This window comes from Mustela nigripes, chromosome 1 (genome assembly GCF_022355385.1).
Source record: "Mustela nigripes isolate SB6536 chromosome 1, MUSNIG.SB6536, whole genome shotgun sequence".
NCBI lineage: Eukaryota > Metazoa > Chordata > Mammalia > Carnivora > Mustelidae > Mustela > Mustela nigripes.
Genome location: NC_081557.1, coordinates 19,060,244 through 19,087,160, shown reverse-complemented (window position 1 = coordinate 19,087,160; position 26,917 = coordinate 19,060,244). Strand labels below are relative to the sequence as shown.

The window sequence follows — 26,917 nt, the reverse complement described above, 5'->3', positions numbered from 1 at the left end:
GGACACGTCTTCCTGGCATATCTCTTTTCCTTAGAGATGGGAAGGAGGGTATTAAATTAGCTGAAAGGTGGTTAAAGAATGTTGTATGAGACCAACACAGATGTTATTCAGTGATGACTTAAGGCATTGTTTGCATGAGAAAAACACAGATATCACATGTGGGAGAGTATGAAATCTGCACGGGGTTTTCAGTGCAAGTGGAGGCATCAAAGTAATTGCGAGATTACGTCAGTAGCTTTCGGCTATGCCGGCCACCCACTGTGGCATGAGAAGTAGGGGTGGAAGTAGGAAGTTGGAAGAGAAATCTAGAGATGAGGAGAAAGAGAAAGTTTCAGGGTTGATAGTTGAAATGGTGTGTTTTGAAGCCAATACATTATGTCAAATATAGGCAAGTCCCTAAACCTCTGGGGGGAAGCTCACAACAAAGAGAAGAAAACTATAGATTATTTCTTAGTCCCTGGTATATGAGCAAGGAATGCAAATGGAATTTAGCCAAAAAGAGGAGAATCCCCATGAGGCAAAATGGTACATGGCCCCCATCCAGTTCCCATACCCATATACCCAGAATGTCTGTTCTAAGGACACGATATTGAGGAAGACCACATGCAAATAAAGGAGAAGTAGACATAGAGCAGCATGTGGTTTCAATAGCTTATCTTAGTGCCAGAGGTCAGAGGGGGTATTTGGGAAGTCTTTGTGTTTTAGAGGAAGGGGCTGGTCTCATGAGACTGGGCTAGTGTGGGACGCACACTTGAGATTGTCTGGGTACTACCCCTTTCTTCCCCCACTGAATCTTGCTGAGGGCATGGATACAATAAATTATGTTGTTGTGAATCCACATTGTCTCCCCTCTTTTAAAAGTTAGTATCACTTCCTGGAAAGAACTTTAACTCCAAAAACTAGAAGCTCCCACCGTTTTACCGGGAATGGCAACCATGTGGACAAGTTACTACTGAGACTTGTCTCCCTACCTCTTAGTTGTCCCTGCAGGGTCGGGTCTAGCCTCAGAGAAGGAAGTGAATCCTCCTGATTAACTTTCCTCTTCTTTGCGGGGAGGTGTTAAAGCAGCTGAAAAGCTGGAGAATTTCTGGGGGGGGTGTGTTCATACCCAAATGGCTTAAAGTAGTTTAAGGAGAAGATTTTTACCTTTTCTTTTATTCAAGTTTACTTAATGGAGATAAACTGCTTTTATAAGTTTTTCTTTAAGTCTTAAAAAGAGTACTTTTGGATCAATTATATGCAGTCAGGGCTCTGCTGGGGAAGTAGGGTGAGAAAGAACCAGTGGCCATATTTCTTGTCTTGGGAGGTAATCTCATTGAAATGATGAAACAAAAGAATAAAGAAGCTGGAGAAGAGTGTTTATCTAAGGATAAATAAATTCTGAATGTCTTGGTGATGAGAGAGGTGCTAAGCAAACTATGGATCTGGATAACCTTCTGTTCCAGGCAGAGCATCCCATCGGAAAGATCCAACTGAGAGTTGCAGGCAGGTGGTCAAGACCCAATGATGTGACCCCCTCCAAATCCTTTTGGTCTACAGGGACCAAAGCCAGCACAATCTTAGCAGATAGGTTCCATATGCTTACAGTTTCAGCAGTAACAGGTGGCTTATAGATGAAAATAAGGCAGACCCTGGAAAGGCCCCATGATTTTTATTTTGATTGCCTCATGTCTCAGGCCCAGCACGAGCCTGGTGACTTCTGTGTTAAGAGCCCAGAGAACTGGCTTGAATTAGTTCATTTTTGGAGTTTGCCTCCAGTAAAATGCCTCATTCTTTTTTGAAGGTGGAATTTAGGAGAAGATGTTACATTCATTTGTCTACTCATTTGCTCATTTACTCGACAAATATTTATTGGATACCTAGAATACACAGGCATTGAGGAAGATGTCTTTCTATCTGGCACAGAGTCACTGGCTAGACTGAGTAATTAACATTGCTCCTGGCTATTTTGGGGCAATGGAGTTACAATTTAGAGGTGCAGCCCACTAGGAAGCCCACCTCAGAGGCTTTCTAACAATTCCTTAGGCTCAGGAAAAGCTCACCAGGCCCTATGCTCCCAGCAGTGCTGTGTTCATTAAACATTAAATCATTAAAATAAAAGATTGTCAGTGAGGCCCTGCTGTCTGACATGGGAGCCTGAATATATTAATTGCACAATTGGGTCACCATTCATCATATTGTTCTTGCCAGGTTTGGTGTTCTTTTTAAAAGTTAAGGGGAACTGGAGCATGAAGAAGGTCCATTTGAACAAAGGCTCTAATGATTTCCAAAACTGTCTTAGTGTTTTTACATTGTATCCCATTCTATTACAACCTAACCCTTAGAAATTTCTTCCCAGGGCACTACTGTTGCCTGAATTCAGGGAAAGTGGTTCCACCCCTGCCACGAAGAAGTCATAATCCAAGGCCTGTTTTGGGGCCTGTGCAACATAAAGTATCGGAAGCTTTTCATGGATCAGGCGGGTTTCTGGTGGTGTTACCAAGCAGACAGTATAGATACTCTTCACGATCTCCCAGGGAGGCAGGCTATCTACCCTGCTTTTCAAATGAGGAAATTATTGGGAACACTTTTTGAAAACTGTAAAAATCTAAAGAAATATTAATTGTTATTGTCATCCATGACCTTGTGAATTCCTTAAAAGTAGAAACAGGAACATGTTCATCTTTTTTGCTCCTTTTTAAAAAATCTGTCTCATGAGTAATGCTTAAAATGAATAAATGAACTGATATATCTTAAACTTTTTAAAACAGAATTTCTTATGGCATTTCCATTCATGGTTCATCTAAACATTTCTTGACCTATTCATCACTGTAGACCATTTTGGGGAGGTGGTTAACATCATAGGTATGTTTCCTGGAAGCATGGGCCTGTGGGAATCATATCGGAACTTCCTCTTTCATTCATTCGACAAATATTTGTCGAGTGTTTTTCTGACCCCATCACACATAAATGTTCTGGCCAAGATGAATAAGGTCACTATTCATCGCTACTCAACTTCTATAGCTCTTTGGAGGTGAGGGGGTTGGGTAGCAGGGGTTAAGGGTTGAGAGATGCCATGAACAGCCATCATGTAAAATGAACAAGATAGTGTGAGGTAGCAGTAAGTCAGAAGGAGAACTGTAAGCAAAGATGTGATGGTGATATGTGTGGGGGATTGGTAAGGGGCTGGTTGAGATTGGTTGGTGAGGAGAGGACTTACTGAGGAGGTGACTTTCTCTGAGACTCTCTTCTGGGATGTCTTTTACTTAGCCTTTGCAAGAATGGCTTTTCTTAAGACCTGGTTTTCTCCAGGTGAATAAATAAAGCTGCCGGTTGTTTTCACAATGAGTCAAAGAAATAGGCAGGTCAAGGGACATGCCCTTTACCTGTAGGAAAGATGCTTCTGGGACCTGGGAAGCAACAAAGCCCTGTTTTGTTGAACTGATGTTTCTGTCCAATGTTATGAGGACCTCGCGATTTATGGCAGAACACCTAAAATGCTTGTGGTAACAGCCTTCCTTGTGATAGCCGTCTGCCGACCTGCCTCGATCCATCCATCCATCCATCCATCCATCCATTCATCCATTCATTCATCCATCCCTTTCTCCCTTCCTCTTTGACAAGAAGCAACAATAAGAGAAATCAGTCTAAGAAATAAGTTGCCATCTTGCGCAGAGACACAGGAGTGCATGCACATACACGCACACACACGGTATAAAAGTTATCCACAAATGGATCCATTCTCCCTGCAACAGCAAAGCCAGTTGAAAGCTCTCTGAGTGTCTAGATCTCAATACAAGGTCTAGTTACCAAATAGAGCTTTAATAAAACCCCATGCTGACTAATACAAGTGGACATCAGTTTTGCTCCTATGTTTTTAAAGTTCTCATGGTTTTTCTCTTTGCTGCTCCACAGCTCCACCCGAAGAAGATTGTACATCGGTCACACACCTGCCCAATGCCTTTGAAGGACCAATTACCATAAGTACGTATCTCTTCTGACTTCAGTGGGGTGTTCCCATTCTTGGGAAGGGAATCAGGTGTACTTTCTGTGTTTCATACTTGAGTAGAAGAGCAGTCATTTCCCCCAGGCGAGGGACATTGGGTGTGATTCCCTGTCCCTTCCCCTTTTCCTGCAGTGGCTTGAAACTGCTATTCCGTTGACCACAACACATTGTTCCTCAAACTGCAGTCATTTGAAAACCTCTTTCATCTTTTTGGGCACCTCTGTGTACACAGCACAATCATTTACTTGATATTTTTCACTTAATTGGCCTATTCTTTTCCGCTTTAAATAAGTTTATTTAAAAAAAAAAAAAAAAAAAAAGCCTGCAGCAGTGCCTGGGTGGCACAGTTGGTTGAGTGACTCTTGATTTCAGCTCAGGTCGTGATCTCAGGGTTGTGGGATCGAGCCCTATGTCAGGCTCCATGATCACCGGAGAGTCTGCTTGGGATTCTCCCTCCTTCTCTGCCCCTATTGCTCATGCTCTCTCTCTCTCTCTCTCAAATAAATAAATCTTCAAAAAACAAAACAAAATAAAATAAACCAACAATCCCCTACAAATGGAGAACAAAACCCCCAGTCATAAGCAGAGGGTATCCTTAAAAATACACTTACATGTAGGACAAATTAAATAGTCTTCTTAAACTCTAGCTGCTGGAAGGTTCTGAGTCTGAGCCATGTTCTCCCTCATGGAGAGGGATTAATAAGGGTGAGGGGGAGATGCATTCCAGCCCCCTAAATTTTCTGTTTGATTATTTGTGTCCTGGAAGAGAATTCTATTTTAATTCTAATTCTAATTTAATTCTAATTCTAATTCTAATTTCAACATTACTTATACCGCGTCCACCTGAAATCATCTTGATGATCCCAAGATGTAGGCGTCTGGCACTATATGAGAACAAAAATCTCAACAAAAATTTTCACTCTTGTTTTTTTTTTTTTTTTTTATAAAGATTTTATTTATTTATTTGATAGAGAGAGATCACAAGTAGACGGAGAGGCAGACAGAGAGAGAGAGGGAAGCAGGCTCCCTGCTGAGCAGAGAGCCCGATGCGGGACTCAATCCCAGGACTCTGAGATCATGACCTGAGCCGAAGGCAGTGGCTTAACCCACTGAGCCACCCAGGTGCCCCTCAACCAAAATTTTCAAAGAGGTCAACTTATTAACCCTGATCTTATGGCCTCTGAACCTCACCTTTTTTGAGAAGTATCATAATGTTGAGGAGGCTTGACTTCTGCCTCCTAAAGACAGACCCCTTACTATGCAAGGGAACAGAGGTGGCAGGCAACAGAAGGATGAGAATCATCCTGGCCACGCAAATCCAGCCCCATAGTGTTAGGCCAAAAATTGTCCCCGACCTGTGCCTCATGGAAAGGGAGGCTCACAAGTTCAGATATGCTGTCTCAGTCAGGCTTGGTTTGAATCCTAGTCCCTTGCCACCTGGGTGATCTCAAAAGAGTGACTTTGTCTCTCTGAGCCTCAGTTTTCTCATCTGGATAATGGAAAACCTGTGAAATGAAAATGAAGAAAAATAGTATGTCCAATGCATGTCAGGACCATAGTCATGTTCAATAACTTCCCATTTCCTTGGTCCTCACCAATACCTTTCAAAGTACAGATCTGTACAAATTTGGTCATATATATATATTTTTTTCATTTATTTATTTTCAACATAACAGTATCATTATTTTTTCACCACACCCAGTGCTCCATGCAATCCGTGCCCTCTATAATACCCACCACCTGGTACCCTCACCTCCCACCCCCCCTGCCACTTCAAACCCCTTAGATTGTTTTTCAGAGTCCATAGTCTCTCATGATTCACCTCCCCTTCCAATTTACCCCAACCCCCTTCTCTCTTTAAATCAGATCTACATCTGGAGAGATTATCAGGATGTTTTGAGACTTTGCAATTTTTTTTTAAGATTTATTTATTTATTTGAGAGAGAGAAAGAGAGTAAGCAATGGGAGGGACAGAGGGAAAGAGTCTCAAGCAGAACCCCCTAACCCCCGCCACTGAGCACAGAGCCCACGTGGGGCTCGATCTCATGACCCTGAGATCATGATCTGAGCCAAAACTGACTGAGCCACATAGGCACTCTTGCAATATTTTCTAATGTATGTATTACTAATAGTTCTACTTGGGCAAGCCAGATAGGTAAACAAAAGGAACATTTAGTCCAGTGCAATATAGCAGAGGATAATTTTAGCTAAATGCACACTTGTATAGTGAGTGGCCCAGACTGGAAGGCAGCACATCCTCTCAGGGAGGAGCAAAGAATGAATCTGCTTTGCTTTTCCTTCACCTGTCCATTCTAGACATTTCCTTGTTTAAATCAAAGATTCTGATCTTTATATACCTCCGTGCCTCTTAATTTCAAGACCGAATCTCACAGAGGATGGGCGGAGGCTCAGTCATCATTTAGGCATGCTGATTTCTTAGCCAGAGTAGGGGTTCACGTAGACTGACAAAATTTGCTCCTTAGAAGAAAAGCCTCTTTCTTCATGGATGTGCAAATATATATTTCTTGTTGAGACTGCTAACCTCTTCATGTCCTACTTCCAATCCTTTCTGGAAGTAGATGGAATTAACAGCAACAGATTTTATATGTACTTGGAAGGGAGAAAAGGAACCAGTGGGAGAACTATCGTTTATTGAGACCAACTCAATATAGGATCCTGTGCTAAGCACTTCACATACCACGTATCATATAGGGCTCTGAGCAAAAGGGAGTAGCATCCTCATTTTACCAATGACAAAACCGAAGCTCAGTACCAGCTTTGTCTAAGGGCACACATAGCTGGGATTCAAACATGGGGACTTCCAAACACACCCTCATGCTCCCTCCCCATTTCCAGCGGGTGCAGGTAGGCAGGGGAGGATAGACTTTCTTAGAGCATCCCCTGCTCCCTGCCCCCCCCCCCCGCCACTTAGATACATAGTTAGGTGTTGTTTTGCTTGATAATGAAGAAAAATAGCTTTGAAGTCCCTGTCTTATGTGATAACCCACAGTCTTTCCTATACTCAGCAAACGTCAGCTGCCAAGTTCTGAAAGTGCCTTCTCTTTCCCCCAGCCATTGTCAACCGTGATGGCACCCGCTACAGCCAGACGGGGGAATACAGAACGAACCCTGAAGACATCAACCCCAGCACCCCCGCTGACGATGACGTGAGCAGTGGCTCCTCCAGCGAGAGGAGCACTTCGGGAGGCTACGTCTTCCACACCCTCCTTCCAACTGTGTACCCGACCCAGGACCAAGACAGTACCGGGGTGTCTGACAACCCAGAGAATACCCCCATTACCAGTAAGGAGAATGAATCACTGTACTTTCCCATGGTGATTTGTTTACAAAACCGTCTCTGAGCTTCCTGGGTGATCAGCATTCCCTTGTGTGTTGATTGTCTCCTGTCTCTAGAAGTTGGGGACACTATTTGGGGAAGAGGGATATTATGGTAACCAGTGCCCTGTAGTCATTGCCTGCTGTCTACAGTGGTTTTTTTGTTTGTTTGTTTTGCTTTGTTTTGTTTTGTTTCCATCTACTCCTCTGTTTTGCTTACCTCAGGGTAAGAAGCACCATACTGGAAGATTCTTTAGAAGACTTTCTTGTTCTTTTGTCCCAGGGATGTGGTGACAATTCAAGCATGCTACAGAAGCTGTTTTTACTTTTACATGTTTCCTTCTTGTTCTTTTCCACCTTTGGATAAGATTGTTCTCATAAAGTTGGGATCCTAACAGATGCATACCCTCCCATTTGCTTTCTTCATCTTAACTCTACATTTTTATGTTTTAACTTGATTTATGCGGTATTATTGACGGTGCGATATTCTGTCCTATTCATCCATGATTTACTAAACAATTCCTTTGGTTTCAGTCTAAGGAAGCATATCTAAAGGAGTTACCTGATCACACTCAACCTACTTAAAAGTTGTCTCCTTGAAGCCTCTAGGGGAAAGCTGTTAATACTTGCTTGGTAACATGGATAATTCATTACTTGGGGACTGCGAGAGTGGAAATATGGCAACATTGCATTCGATTTCTTTGGGGTTTTGCCCTTCGTGCTCCACTGTCCTTGGAAAGTGTTTGCATCTCCCTCTGGCCTCCTTCTTTGCTTTTCACTTGGCTTTTTCCCTGTGGTTTAAAACGGGTTTCCAGATTGGCTGCATTCCTTCTGTGGAGGATTATTCGAACTGAAGTAGGGCATCAGCGTGTTGGGCAGCTTTCCTCTTATGGTGTGGATTTTCTTTTGTCCAGGCTCTTGCTCTTTTGGGGCAGGACTCTACTCTCCCAAGGGTGTGGCCGACATTCACTGGTTTGGGAATGCGCCCGGTAGGGCCTTTTTCTGTGCCTTGTCACCCAGAACTCAGGGCGACCTTCAGAGCACTATGATTTAGCCAAAGGCTACTTGCTCAACAGTGTTTTAAATTTTTACGAGCAGCTTGCTAAGGGTGGGGAAGCAGTACCAATGGGCCTGAAGTCTGGTCGTTCTCTGCAGATCCTTTGAAACATTTTCAGGAAGCAGACGTTCTCAAATGGCTGATGCCTTCCCAGACTACTGGCTCTCTGGAGATTGGGTCACCTCATTTCCTATTGTCCCACAGACAACCTTTCTGGAAAGGAACTTCTGTAAACCCAGTAGGCCCTGTTGCTGAGGGCTGGCTGCCCCTGAGCTCCCCGCCCAGTTAAAGTAACCATGCAGAAGGCTCCTATCATCAGAGCATGCAATTTTGTCAGATGTTGGCAAACATAACAATTAGTGGTCTCAGCAAGAGGAAGATCAAGTCTATTCCAAAGTACTAGTTCCCACCAAAGAAGAAAATCATGGCAATCCTTTGAGGAACTAGATGAAATTCACATTGAAGTCATTATTAGTCTATATCAAACAGTGAGTATTACACATGTACTTTAGAAAGGCAACAAGGACATTTAATGAATAGTCCACACATCTTTTAGGGATTGCACATTTCCTGCCCAAATTAGGTAGTCAGCATACTTATTTTGAGGACCTACTATGTACCAAGCCTGTTCTAATGCTGGGGGATCCAGTGGTAAGTACCATTAGAAAGTAATATGGAAGGGAAATAAGGATCAGTAAGCTAGTAGCCAATATTTGCCAAATGTTAACCAATATTTGAGGTCTTCTCTGTGCCTTTGCCCTAGTTACTGGGGGCTCAGAGTTGGACTGACGTTCGTGGAGCCCATCCACTGTTCAGAAACCAAGGAGAAGGAGTGCTTTGAGATTTCACGAAAGCATAGTTCGGGATTTGGGTTGAGAAAAGAATCTTACTTTCCTCTTTTCAAAGCACTTAGCTAAGTTTCTCTTAGTAGTTTGGAAACAGAGAGACTCACTGGTCCAAAAGAGTGAGTCCAGGGCCAACCTGAGAGTCACCGAAGTGCTCAAACATCCAAATGGCCAGTGGCAGCTCCAGATAAATCCATTCATGCAAAGAAGAGTGTCCAAGGGAAAAAAAATCAGGTGGAAACTTGAAAGCAACCCATGGCATACTAGAAAAGATTACCACTGGTAAATTCCTGAATAGACCCCGGTTTCTGAGCCCAGTGTGGAGATTCCCAAAGCTTCATGACTGTTGGACTGAAAGGTGGGTCTTGATGGGGAGGAGTGATTGCAAATTCTCCCTAATGCATGCAGAAGGACAGATGTCAAGAGGAGGTCTGGCTGAGGACAGAGAAGTGCATCTTTAGCTTGGCAGCTCATTCCTTCCGTAAGGGTCCTTGGTGGGTGGCAATAGGAAAAGCCAGTAAGAACAAGCATCTGGGTAGGTTTTGACTTCCAGCAGGCTTTTTATTATAAATGTTATTTTTGGAAGAGACTTTCTGGGGGCATGTCATCAGCCTCTTTTTTATTGGTGATCTGGAATTCTCTAGAATCCAGAAACCTACACTAATTCAGGAAGCAGAGACTCCTACCTTGGAACACTCCATTTCCTTGTCTTCTGGGTGTCAAAGAAATATATACATATATATTTTTGGTCTGGCATCGCCTACGTGGGTGGGGAAAATTGGAAACTCTGCTGACTAGACAGTAGATCCTTCCATTTTCCCCAAATCTTATATGACTCCTTTTGGGAAAGTAGAAATAACTCCTATTTCTTTCTTGCTCTTGTATGTTTACTTCCTGTTGGTCTCTTCTTGGCCTTCTATAGGGTGAAGGTGGCAGGAACTCTATAATAAAGTTTCTGAGGGCAGAATGGGTGCCTGAGAATTTTTCAGGGAGGATGCTCAGGTAGATCTGGGGACATTGTTGGTGAAATTGGCTCCTGTGTCTTGTCTCTATTCTTAGCCAGTTCTTGGCTAGCACAGAACATACTGCAGAGGTTATTGACATTTGGTGAATATAGGGTCAACGTTTTTAACCTGGTGTTCATGGACCTCCAGTAGGCTCAATGATGGGCCCTAAGGCATTCAAGAACCTGAAATAATATACAAAATTTTAAGAATGTGTATGTGTCACATCAGTCTTTTGAGGACAGAAGTCATAACTTAGATCAGATTTTCAAAGGGAGGTAGAGCTCAAAATGGCTTTTAAAAACCTCAGCTTGTTTAGGTTTAATCCTGATGACCTTTGCTATTCTTCCGCAGGCAAACATTCTGGACCCAAGTCCTACTTGAGAGGCAAATGGGAGATTTCAAATTGCAAAATATCACTGATTGTCCTTTCTCAAATTTGAGTAGTGTCCATAATTTCTCTAGCTTGGGCAGTTTTGTTTATTTGCTGGAAACACATTCCCAATTAAGAATTACAAGTGACAGAAGGTGATGGAGGGAGACTTGACAAAGCCTTATCTGATTTTGACATTTTGTATACACACCCTTTGCAAAGTTCCTGCTCAAGCATTAAGCTTGACCTGAAGTTAATGAGTGTGTGTGTATCTTTGAAATGCCAGTTGTTATCATATGCTACTGGCGTGAAGGGATAGGCCCAGAAGACCCAAGCCAGCATCTCTGAAGACACTCCAAACACAGATGAATGAAAGCAACTTTATGAAATGTTGCATCAAAGACCCTCAGTCCATGGCTGGGTCACCTCATCAAGTAAACATAAAATCTATTTTCCTTCACAGGTTGTTAAGTTCCTACTTTATTTTGCTCTGAGCCTATGTTCAGAGGGTTCCGTCTGAAGTTTGAGTAGCTCTGAATTGACACCCATCCAGAATTTGCATCGCTCATGTTGTTCTAAGATTCCAAGACACTTCAGGAGATTGGAAAGATAAAGCCAGGCCTCAATCTTTCTTTTTCTAATCTTTGCTCTACAATAGAGACAGATGTCACACATACATAGAGTGGAGAATAAAGGTTTGTAGAAAGATCTCACTAAATGATATTTTCATAATTGATCCAGTTACCTCAGCTATGCACTCAAACAGCCAAGCAGCAGTTCAGGAGCAAATGCATTGGATGTGGTCCTGGTTTGGTAACTCACAGCCTAAGACTCAGGATCACACAACAGCAGCAACAACAGGTAAACTGCTCTGTCTTCTGCTTATTCATTGTCCTGAATGCCAAGTTTTTCAGCATCAAGGAGAAGAGTATCCATGATCATGTCCAAGTTTGGGACTGATGTCCTGTCTCCATCCTTAAGGAATTGGTATCTGATACCATTTTGTTTATCAGAGGGGCCTATAGATCTGGTGATACGGTTAGGTACTCCTCTGTGTTCCATTTGATTTTCTTTTGGCAGCATGCTTGTAGAATCAGAATTAGCTTTCCTTCAGGAACTTCAACCAGGAGATTCATTCAGAACAGATCCTCTTGAAAGAAGCCTATTAGAAAATGCATTCTCCTACTTTCTGCTGGTCTACTTATCACAGTCAGTAATAATAGAGGGAAATACTGACTTATGGATGGGAAGTGTAGGTTCTGTGTACTTGTTTGGACACTCAGTCCTCAGCTCTAAAGTGGAGGGGTGACCTGTTGTTTTCCATGAGAATCTAGACTGCCTGAATGTTTGACCATTAACTCTAAATCCCTGCAAAGTATTCTGGACTGAGAGCTTATGTGTAAAAAGAATCCAGGTCCAGAACAATGGGAGATTACAAGCATATCTTCATTTATTAGCTTTTGTTGATTAAGGATATGGTCATATTTTAAAATAATTGGGCATTCTTTCTGCAGAAGAATAATAAAAATGGTCCTTAATACTTGCTTAGTCAAATAAAGTATATTTTATTTTAACAAATATTCAGCTTAGTTGAATAAAGTATATTTTATTTTAACAAATATTCCCATAAGGGAAATATTGCTGATGTTATGTTGTGATTTCATATCATGGCAATAAAGGTCATGGTGGAGGGGGGACGCAGAATAAAGAAGATGCTACTTTTAAATGTTAAATGTTTACAATGTTTATCTTCATAGAACAAACATTGGGAAGAAAAAGTCTTCTTGTCAATGCTGTATCTTGGGCCATTTCTGGGCTTTCTTGATAGCTGAAAAAAAGAAATCTAATCACCTTACTTTTGTTTTGGGGGATTTAACGATGGTTTCAGCCTCTCTGCTTCAACTTATTTTTGTTTTGTTTTTTTTTTTTTTTTTTTTTTGTCCACTCTTTAATATTCTTCTGGTGCACATTATGGTGGCAGAAAGGGCGGTTTGGGGAAGTTTTCCAACCAGGACTCTTTACTTCTGATCTTATTCGTGAGATCCTTGGGTCACTTCATTTCTGTCCATCTTTCCTAGCTGATTACCTCTTTTCAAAAATGGACTCAAAATGTCCTGTTCTGCTTTGCAAAATATAATGTTGATATAAAAAAGTGACCATGGGCAAAATTGCTGGAGGATCTGGACACTAACTGGAAAAAGGTGGAAAGCCATCTTTTTCCAGCTTCCCCTTCATGTGGCATTCTTTTGTGGGTTGGGGATTGCTGGGATTAAGTGTCTGGGACTGCTGGCAGAAATATCATACCCTAAATTCTTAGAGAATGATATTGGTTGGCCAAGATAGAACATGAAGGGCTAGGACCCTGGAGAGCTTGGTTTCAGAATCATAGACTCTCAGATTTGGAGAGCATCTTCAATAGTCTAGCCCAGTCAACACTTCCAGTGATTTGATCTACATAATTTTCCTGCTAAGTGATCTTTCTGATGGTGAGGAACACAACTTTTATGAAGAAGTTCTTTGTTGGATAGTCCAGATTATAACCTTTAAATTCAACATTTGGGAAAATATTTGTTCCACTTAAAATGAATCACCACAGGCCTTGGTTTGGCCTTTGGGAGCACACATAAAAATTTAATCCCACTTCTACATTACAGTTTTTTAAAATTCAAAGACTACTGTCACACTCTCTGCCATTTGGTCTTTCTTTTTTTATATATATTTTATTTATTTGACAGACAGAGATCACAAGTAGGCAGAGAGGCAGGCAGAGATAGAGGGGGAAGTAGGCTCCCCGCTTAGCAAAGAGCCTGATGTGGGGCTTGATCCCAGGACACTGAGATCATGACCTGAGTCAAAGGCAGAGGCTTTGACCCACTGAGCCACCCAGGCGCCCCTCATTTGGCCTTTCTGACTACAGACAAGGCAAGCTCTATCCAGCACAGTTTTTTCCTCTTTAAGATGAGAATTATGAACAAGATGATATTTAAGGTCTTTCCATTTCTGACATTCTATGACCTGCAGTATGGGCCTTGAAAATAAAGTGGAACTTCTGTGCTTTTTCTGTTTCTTCCCACCATCTATATGAAATATAGATGACTCTCTTGAGTAATAAAAGAGTAGAAGCATATACAGTGCTATTTCTTAAGGGCTGATAATTAACCTTTCAACCGTCAATTCCATTGTGGTTACAACAGCTTTGATGAGCACTAGTGGTACAAGTCCCAAAACAGCAACCAAGAGGCGAGAAGCCCAGGACTGGCTTTCATGGTGGTTTCAACCATCAGAGTCCAAGAATCATCTTCACACAACAACGATAATGACTGGTAATGAGTTATTATTATCTCATTTCATAAGATCTCTTGACAGTTTACAATAGTTCATTGACCTCAGGGATACTGAGTCTGAAATGCATTCCAGTTTCACACATGTTTTTGATGACTTTCAAAGGGTCATGAGCTCAGAGACCCATATGTTTGATTTGATAACACTAATAAGCAGATTTCTTCTTTTATTCTATAGAATTAATATAGGCCTGGAGAAGGCTATTAAGAGCACTATGAAAAGGGGCCAGTCTTTCTTGATGACAGAACAAAATTTTGGATCTGAAGGGTATTCCAAAGAGACAAAAGTCATTAGAAATTCCTGACTTTCCAAGAGGAAATAAAATGACATAGCTAGAACTAGAAAAATAGAGACACTCTCCATCAGTGGAACTATTCTTGGGGCAGCCACTGGTAGTAAGAAAAGACAAATGGTCACTCCAAAAGATAGCATGACTCTCAGTCAAATGATAGGAAACCCCTTTTCAGGAAAGAGACATCTACAGCAACCACTGAGAAGAGGCAGAGGATCACCATCTTCTTTCCTCTGATGTGTCCGGAAGGGAAAACATGAGAATTTCTCAAAATCTTGGCTCCAGTCCACTTTAGTCCACCCTTTTGGTAGACTGAGAAATGCCAGGCTTGATTTCTCTGCGAATTGACTAACTTTGCTGGGACTGGATGCTGCACTGTTGTTGGGATGGTAGCTCAGCTTGTGTTCAGAGCTCTGGTGATGTGATGCTGGAGAAGGCCAGCAGATGAATTAACAAATCATGAATACATCTATGAGATTTAAAAAATGGTAGACATGTGTTTAGATTCTGAAAGTTTTCTGAAGGTGGCTGATACAACAAGTGGGCACATGTGACACCTTTCCATTCTAGTCTTGACACCTTTGCTTTAATGGCACATGCTTGATAAGTTAATAATCTGAGAGCATGGGGTGGGGGCAGTGTTTATTGGCCTGTTTTTCTTTTGTTTCTTTGGTGGGGTTATGTCTATATTTATTCTTTCGACTTCCTTAAGGAGATCGTTCTGTTGTAAAGGTCATAGCCAATTGTTTTTAGATCTATGCCTTAGCTTCAGAGACCAGGATATAACAATCTGGGACTACACAAATAAGATGTCTCACTCTCTTCTTAAAGTGTTGGGAACTCATTATACATTCTGTGCCTGATTTTCTTCCTTTGTCAAATGGGTTGCTTGGCATCCAGTTCAGCCACTAACATAAGTCACCACAACAGGTACGGATTCAAATATCATCTCAGCAGGCTGGGAACCAACTGAAGAAAATGAAGATGAAAGAGACAAACACCCCAGTTATTCTGGATCAGGCATTGATGATGATGAAGATTTTATCTCCAGCACCAGTAAGAATAATCAATTACAGTAGAATCATTTATGCAAGGCTTACTAATTAAACTGAGTGATGCCCAATAGTGTCTACCTTGGGAAATAGTTCTTGTGGAAAATTAGCATAAACCTATGAATGACCACCTTGGTAAGAGTATGAAGGAAGAAAAATGACTTTTTAAAAAAATGGAAGCCAAAACATATTTGGAGGAGAAATGTGGAAAATATCTTTTATAAAACTCCTAATGCCTCAGGTTTTCTGTTTTGTTTACTTACGTGGTCTGCTGCTGCAGATTCTTCTTGAATTATTGAGCTTTGACAGAGAATGGCTTATTAAAACATTACAACAAGTATTTATTGTCTACCTACTGTGCTAGGTGCTGGCAACACAAAGATGAAAAATGTCAGAGCTTTTGCCTTCAAACTCTGGCTTACTGAAGCAATAGAATGTGAGTGGAAGGATATTAATTAAAACTTGCAGGTGATTCTACATTAAAGACTTAGATGGCCCTAAAAAGGCTTAAAAGTTGGGTACAGAATTCAGGAATCATCCTAATCAAAACTTTGTTGAGACCAAGGGAACAAATCTAGTTTTAACAAATAGGGCACAAATACAACGGAAAGACATTGAAGGGAAGGACGAACATCAGCTGAGCTTTAACTAAAACAGTGCCTATTATTAAAAATGAATAGTGAAAACACTGCGTAATAGTATCCAAACTTGTGACAGTTATAAAACTTTTTGATAACAGAGATGGAAATTGAGCTGAAAAACCCCCTTTATTTTTTTAATTTTTATTTTCTTGAAAAACCTCCTTCATTTTTAAAAAAGATTTTATTTATTTATTTGACAGAGATCACAAGTAGGCAGAGAGGCAGGCAGAGAGAGAGAGAGAGAGTAGGGAGCAGGCTCCCTGTTAAGCAGAGAACCCGATTCGGGGCTCAATCCCAGGACCCTGGGATCATGACCTGAGCTGAATGCAGAGGCTTTAACCCACTGAGCCACCCATGTGCCCCCAAAATCCTTTAAAAAAATATGCAAAGGTCAGTCTAACATTTAGCCAATGACTGGGTTTCCTAGATATATCGTAATGATGTGAAATGTTGCTGAGCAGAGATGAGAATTCTGAACCTGATGCCACCATATCACCTGTTCTTAGAGAAGGTGGACCTTTGCAGTGTGACTGGACCCTTTTAGGTCACTGAAGTTCTCACTGTCCTACTGAAACCTGAGAGGATTGTCCCCACATAGACAACACCCAGGAATGGAGGAGTCCAAAATAATAGTTTGGGCTTTGAGGCACCTGAGTATATGGCATCAATACCACAAATACTCAAAATGAACTAGACACTTTATATCTCAGCTTTTAAATGGCACATTCTTTAGCCCAGACATCTCTGCAGAGTCTGGCCTATAAAACAAGTAAACTCTTCTTAATAACTTCAGAAAGAAAACCAAATAACCAAAAACACTGGAGCTTTACTATCACACTGTCTTCTGGGTTCAGGATGTGGCCCCATCTTCCAGGTGGGACCATGTGGTCTTGATACTCGAGAAACATAGCTTTCTTGGGTGGCAACACAAACAGAGCAACCTGAGAATTTCACTTGCGAAATCAAGCTGAGAGTATTACAGTTCTGAAAGGAATTTTGTGTTTAGTTGGGTATCAAAGTTGAGTTTGGAAGAATTAGGATGGGTTTGCACATGATAGTTTCACTAAAGCAACCGATCCTAATTTTGTCAGGATCCTTCTTTCAAGTGCATCTCCTACTCCAGCTCTATCATTTTGGGTGAATGCATCAGGCCTCTGGTGGATGTATGCCTCTTTTTTTTTTTTTTTTTTTTTTCGGGGAGCTTCATTCATGGTGGTTAGTGACCTATGGTGCTTTTCTACTGAATGTATGAATCTTGTTTTTCTCTCATTGGCTATGAATGGCTTGCTCATGAAATGCTTTGTATTTGATGAGAATACCATAGGTGTTTGCTACACATTCAGAAATGTACAGCTAAATCATATCACTGTTAAAGGTAGATGTTCTTTCTTAGAACCATCTATAGGAGATCCGTGGCTGCTCAGAGTACACCTTTCCCCACTAAAACTAGCGAAATAAATAAAGTGATCATATCATCATGGTATAATCTTCAGGAATCTACCTCTTCAGCCTGAGGGTCTTGCTTTAGCACACTTGCCAATGATACCAATCCCTTGGGCTTTCAAGTGCACAGGGCCGTTATGGACTGAATGGATGGGTCAAAACTCTGATGTTCTTGGTTCTCCTCGGTGGAGGGCTGGTGTTTGCAAAGCTGTTCTTCCTTCTGCTGCAACTCCTTTGGCTGCTTTCTCCAGAAAATCTCATGTTCTGACCCCAGCGTCTCCTATGACAGAAGGCAGAGGATACTGAGGTGCTTAACAATATGGCTGAACCAAGCTGAAGTCCTCTCTGCTCTCCCTCCGTTTCCACTCAACCATCTATATGAGCTGGTATAGATGATTCACTGTGTAGACCAAAGAAGGGAGAGATGTGCAGAACCAGTGGTGAAGGCTCATGAACTAATATTTTCCTAATTGCTTCAATCATCATTATAACAGTTCCAACCACACCACGGCTTTTTAGCCACCCAAAACAGAACCAGGATTGGACTTCGCGGAGCCCCAGTGAATCGAATCCAGAAGTATTACTTCAGACTACTACAAGGATGACTGGTAATGGGTTTTGCATACTTCATTAAAGATTTTTTCCCTCTCAAAGTCTATGATGCTGCAAAGGTCAGTCATCAGGACACGGTGGGAACAGTAGTTCATGTCTCATCACAAATTCTTAACTTTCATGAGGAAACTCAGTTCAACCTAGGAGTCATTCGTCAGTCACTGTCTGGGCACAAGATACTTTATGTTGCTTTATTATAAAAATAAATACATTAGCTCAGCTTATGATGCTGCCCTTGACAAAGTGATCATAGTGGAACAACAGGTAATCATTAAGAAATTTCCCACCCATTGATTTTTTTTCTTGGGAGAGATGAGTGGAGTCACTCAAAAGCATTGGGCATAGATGCTCGGAGGTCCTATGTAGGCATGGCACTCTTAAATAGCGTGCATTTCAATGGAAGAACACAACACCAAAGTTTGGTTGATAAAAAGTCACAGCATATATAACCATCATCACGGCAGATGTGGACCAAAGTGGCACCAGCGCCAATGGAGAGAACTGGCCCCGAGAACCACACTCTCCTCTCATTCACCATGAGCATCACGATAAAGAGGAGACCCAGCATCCTGCAAGCACAAGTAAGGAGGCTGGAGGTCAGCAGTGCTGGTGTCCATGACTTAGTGAAGTCCTTCCAAAGAATAGGGAAGACTTTGTTTTAGACATTAGCCACATCTTCTGTCATTTCTTTTATCCACAGAGCATGCAAAGCTGCCAAATCTACACACTAGTTTTAAGAAATTGGGAGAAAGACACCAACTGGTCAGGTTGCATGAAGGGCCAAAATGGTGGAAAGCTTAAAATGTTGTTGTTTTTTTTTTTTTAAAAGGTCTGAGATACATATTTGTGTGTGTGTTAGAGATTCTTCAAGGTTCCATTTGGGCGATTTGTGTGTGTTTATAGAAATGTGTGAGGAAGAGTGTATCTTTTGGTGCCAGGCAGTGGGGTCTGGAAAGAGCTTGACAAGTGCAATGATCTTTGGAATCCTTCTCTTCTGTGAAGATCTCTGATGAATCCAGTTTCTTTTTTTACATTCTGTTTCTTACTGCACTGTAGGAAGGCATCCCTTGTACTCTCTGCAAGAAGGTCAGTGGCTCATAGAGACTATGTTTGAATTTCTGTGACTGTTCTTTTTCTGTTTTTAAGCCCAGAGTAACTTGGGGAAGGCTTTGATGCTGTTATTCCTACTTAAGTGCCAACATCTCAGGTTTCCCCAAACAATCTCAAGTCTCACTACAGGTCTTGAGGACGGGACCAAAGAAAATAAGAACTATATACACTTCTTCTTTCATCTCTCTCTTGGCAATATGCCCATCGTATTTGGAATAAAAGAAGCTTTAATTTAGGATAACAGCTTGTAGCATCTTTAAAACTATGATTTAACTATCATTCCCTTACTCTTGGATACTCTTAAAGCAAGAATGTAAGAAGTAGCCACTTAGAAACCAAAGGGAGACCCCAGAGTTTGAGGGAGGCCTTCAGACAACAAAAGAAACATTTCAGACATCAACTAGGACATAGGTTTTAAGTGCTGGTCACTGTACTGAATACATCAAATAGGCCTGCATCTCATTACTTATCCCACCTGATTTTATTTTTGTGTGAGGACTATGGACTGAACAAACAAGAGTCTTCTGATAGAAGGAGGAGATGAGAAGCAGAAGTCTCTTCGGAATGGGATTCTGTACCAATCCCCCTTGGAACCTAAAAGTACATCTTAGAATTTAAGACATTTGTACTTAAAAAAGAAGATAGCTACATGAGAGGCTTGGAATTAATAAGCCCATTGTCAGAAGGTTGTGGGGGTGTTGGCAGGGGCACATCATTCCTGGAGGGTGGTTGAAAATCCAGATGTGACAGAACCTCACAGAGGAAAAGGGAAAGCAGTAACCACTGCTTTTGTACTTGCAATTCTCTCATTTGTACTTGCAAACATAAACAGATTCTAGTTGGTGACCTCTGGGCTTTATCAAAGGACATTACAACTTCTAGAAGAGATTCAACCTTCATATTTTACACTGGAAATCCTATATTCTGCTAATCCATATGTTGAAAACAGCGGGTATTTAAACTGGATATTCAAAGGAGTGTTATGTTTATGAAGATAGTGTAGTGTGTGTGTGTGTGTGCGCGCGCGCACACGCGCGCACACAGATATTTCTGTCTTTTTCTTTTCTAAAAGATTTTGAATAGACAGTTTATGTTTGGGTTACTTTCCCCTTTTTGGTAATTAAGTTCGTAGTTTTTCTAACTTCAATATTTGTCAGGAGGTAGTGATTTAGTCAGTGGGAGGTAAAACTGAAGATTTGAGACTTCTTTTTCTTCCCTCTGGATAACCAGTTAACCCCAGGAATGTTCTGGCCAATGCAAGGGTAAAATGAGGACACAAGTTGTATTTTTTAAAGATTTTTCTTATTATCAAATCACACATATCATTTTCTAAAATTATGAAATATAACCGGTCTTACCAGTTGCAAAAAATACTTTGGCTTGGCAAGTTTATAGGCTCTCATTTTCTTGTTGAACTAAAAATTTGCTGTTAGTTGCTGTAAATGAAAATGACCCTGGCTTTCTGATTTTTCCCAAAGATACCCTGACACAATTTTATTCCATTCAATTTATTCTTTTTAAAACTGAGCAGTTAAAACACCGAGGGGTTGAAATTTTTAGCTTGTCACACGTTCCTATTGTTTATATAATCCCAAACATTGGCTAGAATAGTTTTATTCCATTGACTTCATTTCATTAAAAAGTAATTTTGGCGGTTTTAGATCCCACATAGACATAACCTCATAATGTGCCCATCATTGTCAACCTATTTCATGCTGAGTAAATCCACAGCTGGTGCATTTCCAGTGCATGTGATCATGGATTATGTGACCACCATTTGAGAAGGCCTCCCACCATGCTGATTTTGTCATCAGTTGGTATATGTAATACACCCCCCCACCAATCACAGGAGCAAAAAGGTTAATTCTGTGAACACACAGTGCTCTCAGACAAGGATATATGAGGCCATAGAGTATGGTAAACCAAGAATCGTACTGGAAATTCATAGATTGTGGTCCAGTCCTAACTTTGTGTGTGCCAGTCTGGCTCTAAGATTATGAGCAAAACTACTTTGGATCCCAGTTTTCCTATCTGAAAAATTGAAGGATTGGGCCACTGATTTCTAATATTTCTTTCAGAATATCAGTGATCTCTCTCCATGCTGCTTTGCTTTTCTACCTTTTCTCCCATGTGTATATGGCCTTAAAGTATTAAAATATGTGTTGGTAAAGAAGTTGAACAATAATGGCTCCCAGCTGACATTCTTCTCACAGCTCAGGGAATCCCTAGTAGTACAATGGAAGAAAGAGCTACCCCCCAAAGAGCAGTGGATGGAGAAAGGGTGGCATGGGGAATACTCCCAATCACCTAAAGAAGACTCTCATTCAGCAGCAGGGGCAGCTGGTAATGGATTGTTTAACTAGTAGACTTGGGTGGAAGCTTCCTCTTGGGTTGAATATTGAGCATTAAGGACACTGAATAGAAAGACATTTAAGGAATTATCACAAGATATTAAGGTTCCTTAATAAATTATAATACGGGCAATACAGAACCAACCCTTAGATGCGCAGAAAAAAATCACTGAAACAGGAATGGATATAGCATACATAGGAGACCTAGAGAATATGTCTTTTGTGTATGTCACTTTCAGGTCTCGTTTTGGGCATCTCCCAGTGAGATTGTGGCAGAGACTCTGATCTGACCAAATACTCCCTCTTGTCTTGTGACGGAATCTACAACATGGCACATATTGTACTGGGCACATTAGAATACATTTGGTCAGAATCCTAATGTTGGAAGAAATGGAGCCAGATCATTAGGAAAATACCTGTCTGATGTCATTTAGCACTTTGGTCCTATCTATTTGGAGATTTCTCTTTCAAAGAACCATGCTTTCTTCTTACATTTAGAAGCACACTTTCTTTGTTGTTGGTGGGATTGTGGAACTTGGACTTGAGCTCTGCCATCATCTCTAAGTGGTGCCAGATGACTTTGGCTTTGCAAGCTGCTGTGCATGATTCTTTTGTCTGTGTGGCAGAAACATGGAGATGCATCCTGTCTTGTAAAAGAATATGAATTCCGTATTCTCACTTGGTATCAAAATAGTCCTCTGTTTCCATGTGCGACATAGAAGGTAATGCAGAATGTCCTTGTGGGGCGTGGCAGCTTCTGAATGCATCCCTGGCAGAGATGTGGATTCAGTGAGTGGCTAGTGGTTGGTACTAAGGGGCTAGAACTGGACTCTTCTCTACGTATTTATCTCCGCTGGCTCAGAATGAAGCAAAAGCATGTGCTGAATTCTTTTATGTCCCTTGAGCTGTGAATCCCATTGTTAGAAGGTAATGCTTCTAATGGATTCCATTCATGCTTTTGAGATGAATGTTACTTATTTCAGGTTTATCTGGTGGGAAGCCTGATTCCTCCTCCAAATCACTGCCAGCCTAATGTGCATTTCCCTGGGATGTGGTTGTCTCAGAATGACATCATGTGCTCAGATACTTTCTCCTTTAGGCGATGGTGACCATATGGCATGTGGTTCAAGAACTACTTCTTTATCTTCACATGATGACTATAACTCATCCTCTATTCATGCAGGGATCATTAATGCTTTCATAGCCTTTGGTTCACATGCTGAATGCTAAGTAAATGAGCATGAACAAATCCATACCTGATAAAACAGTCTGTGTTTACACAACTTCTTGACCCTCTATACCAGCAAGATGCTTTCATTGTCTTATCTAGAGAGTAAAGTCTTTTTAACACTATCAGTGTATGTATCCCTGGCCAGATGTCAACTAACACTTTAACACTTGCTTGAACTACATGTTCAAAACAGCCCCAGCCCAAGACGGCCATCTAGATCAAAGAACGACAACGCAGAGTCAAGAAGACAGCTCCTGGACGTATTTCTTTGACCCCATCTCACATCCAATGGGACGAGGTCATCAAACAGAAAGATGGATGGGTAATAGCCTCTGAGATTTTTTATATGCTGTTTTTGAAAGCCACCCAATAGCTATTTACCTAGAAATGTGCCCTTGGTTTTAGATCAGTCTGCTTCCTTAAGGAACTTGAAGTTTCTTTAAAAATTAGTTTTCTCAGTAGAGGTGATATGGACATTCATCTGAATATGAAATCCTAGACTGAGACTGAAGAATTCGGCCAGAAGGTTAAAAAAGAATTAGTTCTAAGATGGTGGGAGTGGAAGTTATTTTCTCTGAAGAAGGAGCAGTCTTAAGATTTCTTTTACATCAATTCAGTGACCCAAAGACATAACTTGTCCTTGGTAGAGAAATATTGGAGGTCAAAAATTGGCGAGTACTCATTTCAAACAAGTAACTGAAAAACTCAGAAAACATTATTATTCACTCTTTCTACATTTAGAGAGAAATACAGCACCCAGTGACTTAGGATTTAGACCACCCTTGGCCCTCAATAAATGTTTTCAAACGTAATGAATGGACAACTTTTATATACAGGATGGAATCCCCATTTCCTTAAATACCATTCTTATTTACCTATAAGCAGTTAAAAACAGAAATGAAAGAAAGTAAAAACGATACTAGCTATAGTTCTGCAAGAATGGAGGATTGTGGTTATATTTGACTAATTTTCATATTCCAAAGGAATTCTTTCTTTATCAGAACAGATGACAGCTTTCCTGAGAGAATCTGTAGGCGTTGGCAGCAGGTGGTACCATCCCTTTTCTCAGTCTTTACCAGACTGAAGAACTGATGCTCCTTACTATACCCATGAATTGAGTTACTCAAGTTTTTTTTTTAATTATTTGACAAGATGTCTTGATCACAGAAATGTCACATTCCAAAAAAGGGAGATAAACCAAAAGAGTCAATAGAAGGATGTGAATTTTCAGTCATAGCATTGAATATATTCTCAGTCATAGCATTGAATAAATTATCTAGATCCAAACAGCCAAGGGTATGCATAACTGAGACTGTATTGAAATGGGTTCTAAGAGCACAATGATGATGTCCCTTGACATTGAATTGAACAAAATTATCTCCAAAATGAATCCCACAGTTTCTATAGCCTCATTTCTTTAAAACATACTATGCTATACCCCAATATTAATGATTAGATATCCCTTAAGCTACAGTTGTATTAAATATCTTCTAATGTGCAGTGCATTGTGGATACACCATGTTCCATGCCCTTAACTAATTTAAAATAAAGCTAGGAAAATAAAACACTTATCATCGATGATAAATCAGAATATATCTAACAATACTGGACAATAGGTAATAGATGGCAAATGAATGTTGCCAACAATAAACACATATATTCAGAGGACCCTCCAGAGAGTGTCAGAGAAAGATGGATCTAACCTGGGTTTTTCAAAAAATGGAAAGAAATATGGATAGTCAGAGAAAGGAAGTTGGGGAATATTTCATAGGAAGGAGACTCATGTAAGGAGAGGGATAAAGGAAGGGAAACCAAGGAATGAATTTTTCAGAGTGACTGGGTCCATTTGTCATAATGGAAGATGAGTCTGAATGGCTAGGTCATAGCCAGTAGGTTGCAGAGTTGAAGTACCACATGCGAACCCAACATACATGTCCATGGACATGACTGCTCGGGGTTCTGGTATATCCATGGTGGAAAGCCAAGCCAGTAAAAAAATGTCTTCTGGATCAATCGTAAGCCTCCATACTGATGAATAGAAAGAGTCTATTGAACTGAACATGTCAATGGGCTTCAATACAATGGGCTTTAACCATAGAAGAGTGCAAAATGTGTTGTAGGAGTCTAATTTACAAAAGGGAAGATGAGCAAGAGTGTTTAGAGACTTTCAACAGACAGGACTTTTCTGGGAGAATATCCATTTGGGGTTTTGATTTGGGTTAACTAGCCTTGCCTCCTTGTTGAAACCTGGGATAATACAGTCAGCCCCGTTTTGTCCTACAAAGATCTTTTCTTGTATGTGAAGGTTTCACTGTAGATATGCGAGTGCCCAGTATTCTGGCGTTTCCCTCTGGAGTCATCTGGACCTGATTAAGTCTGTCCGGATGTAGCAGTGTGGGTGAACTTTGAGCTAGAGAGCCAGCAACAGTGATGGAGCTCTTGGATTGTTTGGCCACTGTTTCCCTCAGGACTTGTTATTCCAGCAACACTGATTCGTGATATTTACTAGAAACAGCACATTTAAATGTTTCAGTGACATTTGTGTATCATTCAACATGGTACATGTTAAATTCCAGAGAGACCTCATACTTGTGTTTATGGGGAGAATGATTCACTGACCTCTACTGCTTATTTCTTGCCCCTAAATGCTTCCCGTGACTTCCACATAAGTAGTTTGGATGATAATTTTATGCGTTATATGCACGTTCACTTTGGGAAGCAGAAAGGACCAAAAGAGAGAAGAGGATTATAAAAAAAAAAAAAAAAAAGGGAAGAAGGAAAAGTTCTTTTGCCATGTAAGGGAAGAAGGTGTGAAAAAATGGTGCTGAACCAGTACACTTTATCTTTTCTCCATGATCCAGATCACATGTGTCTGTAAGGGAGGCAAGATGTATGGCATGGGACAAGTCACGTACAGGCTTTGTTTCTGGTTTTTTTGCAAGGTTTGAGAGCCACATCATATGCTTATTTAGTGTCCCTCCAGACTCAGCAAAAATAAACAAAAATTGCACCTTTTGTACACTTAGTATTTAAAAGAAAGCCAGTTACTTCTTATAATACTTTTTAAAGAAGTCATCATTTGTTCCAGTTCTGGAGACATGAATCAGTACGTACTTTTTTCCCTCTAGTCCGGGTTTGGATTTGAAAATAGTTTGTCTAGAGACCATGAACCACCCTCAGGGAGTGGCTTAGTAAATCGAGCATTAACACTGGTTTGATTCCTTCAGATATGGACTCCAGCCATAGTACAACACATCAGCCTTCTGCAGATCCAAACACACATTTGGTGGAAGACTTGGACAGGACAGGACCTCTTTCAGTGACAGCTCGTAAGGATATAATAACCCCTTTGCTGGCTTGTAGTCCCGCTTCAGTTCTTGTTCCCACTGGCCTGGAAGCAGAGCTTGGTGGTAGGTTGGTGCAGTTGAGAGGTTGAACCCTGGAGTATAAAAGGGTCTTCGTTATCTGTATTTTCTTGGTGGGCTCTTTAAATCTGGTTTTTGCCTACATTCTTGGTGATTTCCAGACACATGACTTTATGTTAAGAAAAAGAAAAAGATTGTGGGATTCTACCCCACTTGATTTTCCTTCCCTAAATAGTTACATGAGTGAAACCCAAAACCATGCCTAAGATAGTGGTTTCTCTATGTTTTAACCATCTCCTTTTGGTTCCCATCTTTCCTCCAATCAAACAGAAGAAGAGTAGGTTCGCTTTCTTGGTTGTAAAAAGACATTTCGGGGCCAGATAATCATGTAAAATTGGGAAATTTTAGCAGCCCACAGAATAGGGGCAAGACATGCTGTGAATATTAACAAAGGTGCCAGGGCCCGGGAACAAAAGAGGAACATTTCCTAATATTTCTTCCTACTACTAAACATCTGGGAGAAGCAATGCTAAACTCTTAGTGGCCTTAATTGCCACTGTATGGACAGGGCTATCCTAGAGATCAGCCTGACAGAGTATGAAAGAAAGAGTATGAAAGCCTGACAGAGATCATACTGACAGAGTAAGAAAGAAATCCAGAATTAAGGGCTTCATTTCACTGCTTGATGCACATACTGGGCAGACTCCTTCATGTGAGCGCAAGCATGTCTTGATCACCAAGAATGTAGGTAGCACAGTGTTAAGAATCAAAGGAGATGGAGAGAAGACTAAAAAGGTCCCCTCCAGTGGAGGGCCTTGTGTTTCTACTTTATGTCCCTTCTGACTTTTATTCTGGTACTGGGATGGGGATTTGGTGAC

General features: G+C 40.9%; 1 protein-coding gene across 11 annotated transcripts in view; it reads left to right on the top strand.

Moving 5' to 3' along the window:
• Positions 1-26,917, top strand: part of CD44 (CD44 molecule (Indian blood group)) — an 84,881-nt gene that overhangs the window by 39,741 nt on the left and 18,223 nt on the right. For 4 of the 11 annotated variants that reach the window (XM_059405802.1, XM_059405792.1, XM_059405811.1 and 1 more), the window contains exons 4-9: positions 3,895-3,963; positions 7,058-7,288; positions 15,165-15,290; positions 17,865-17,978; positions 22,868-22,996; positions 25,902-26,003. In XM_059405802.1, the coding sequence (XP_059261785.1) occupies positions 3,895-3,963; positions 7,058-7,288; positions 15,165-15,290; positions 17,865-17,978; positions 22,868-22,996; positions 25,902-26,003 (771 nt within the window). The remainder of the gene's footprint in view (positions 1-3,894; positions 3,964-7,057; positions 7,289-15,164; positions 15,291-17,864; positions 17,979-22,867; positions 22,997-25,901; positions 26,004-26,917) is intronic. The other 7 variants (XM_059405864.1, XM_059405875.1, XM_059405886.1 and 4 more) reach the window with 4 other exon arrangements.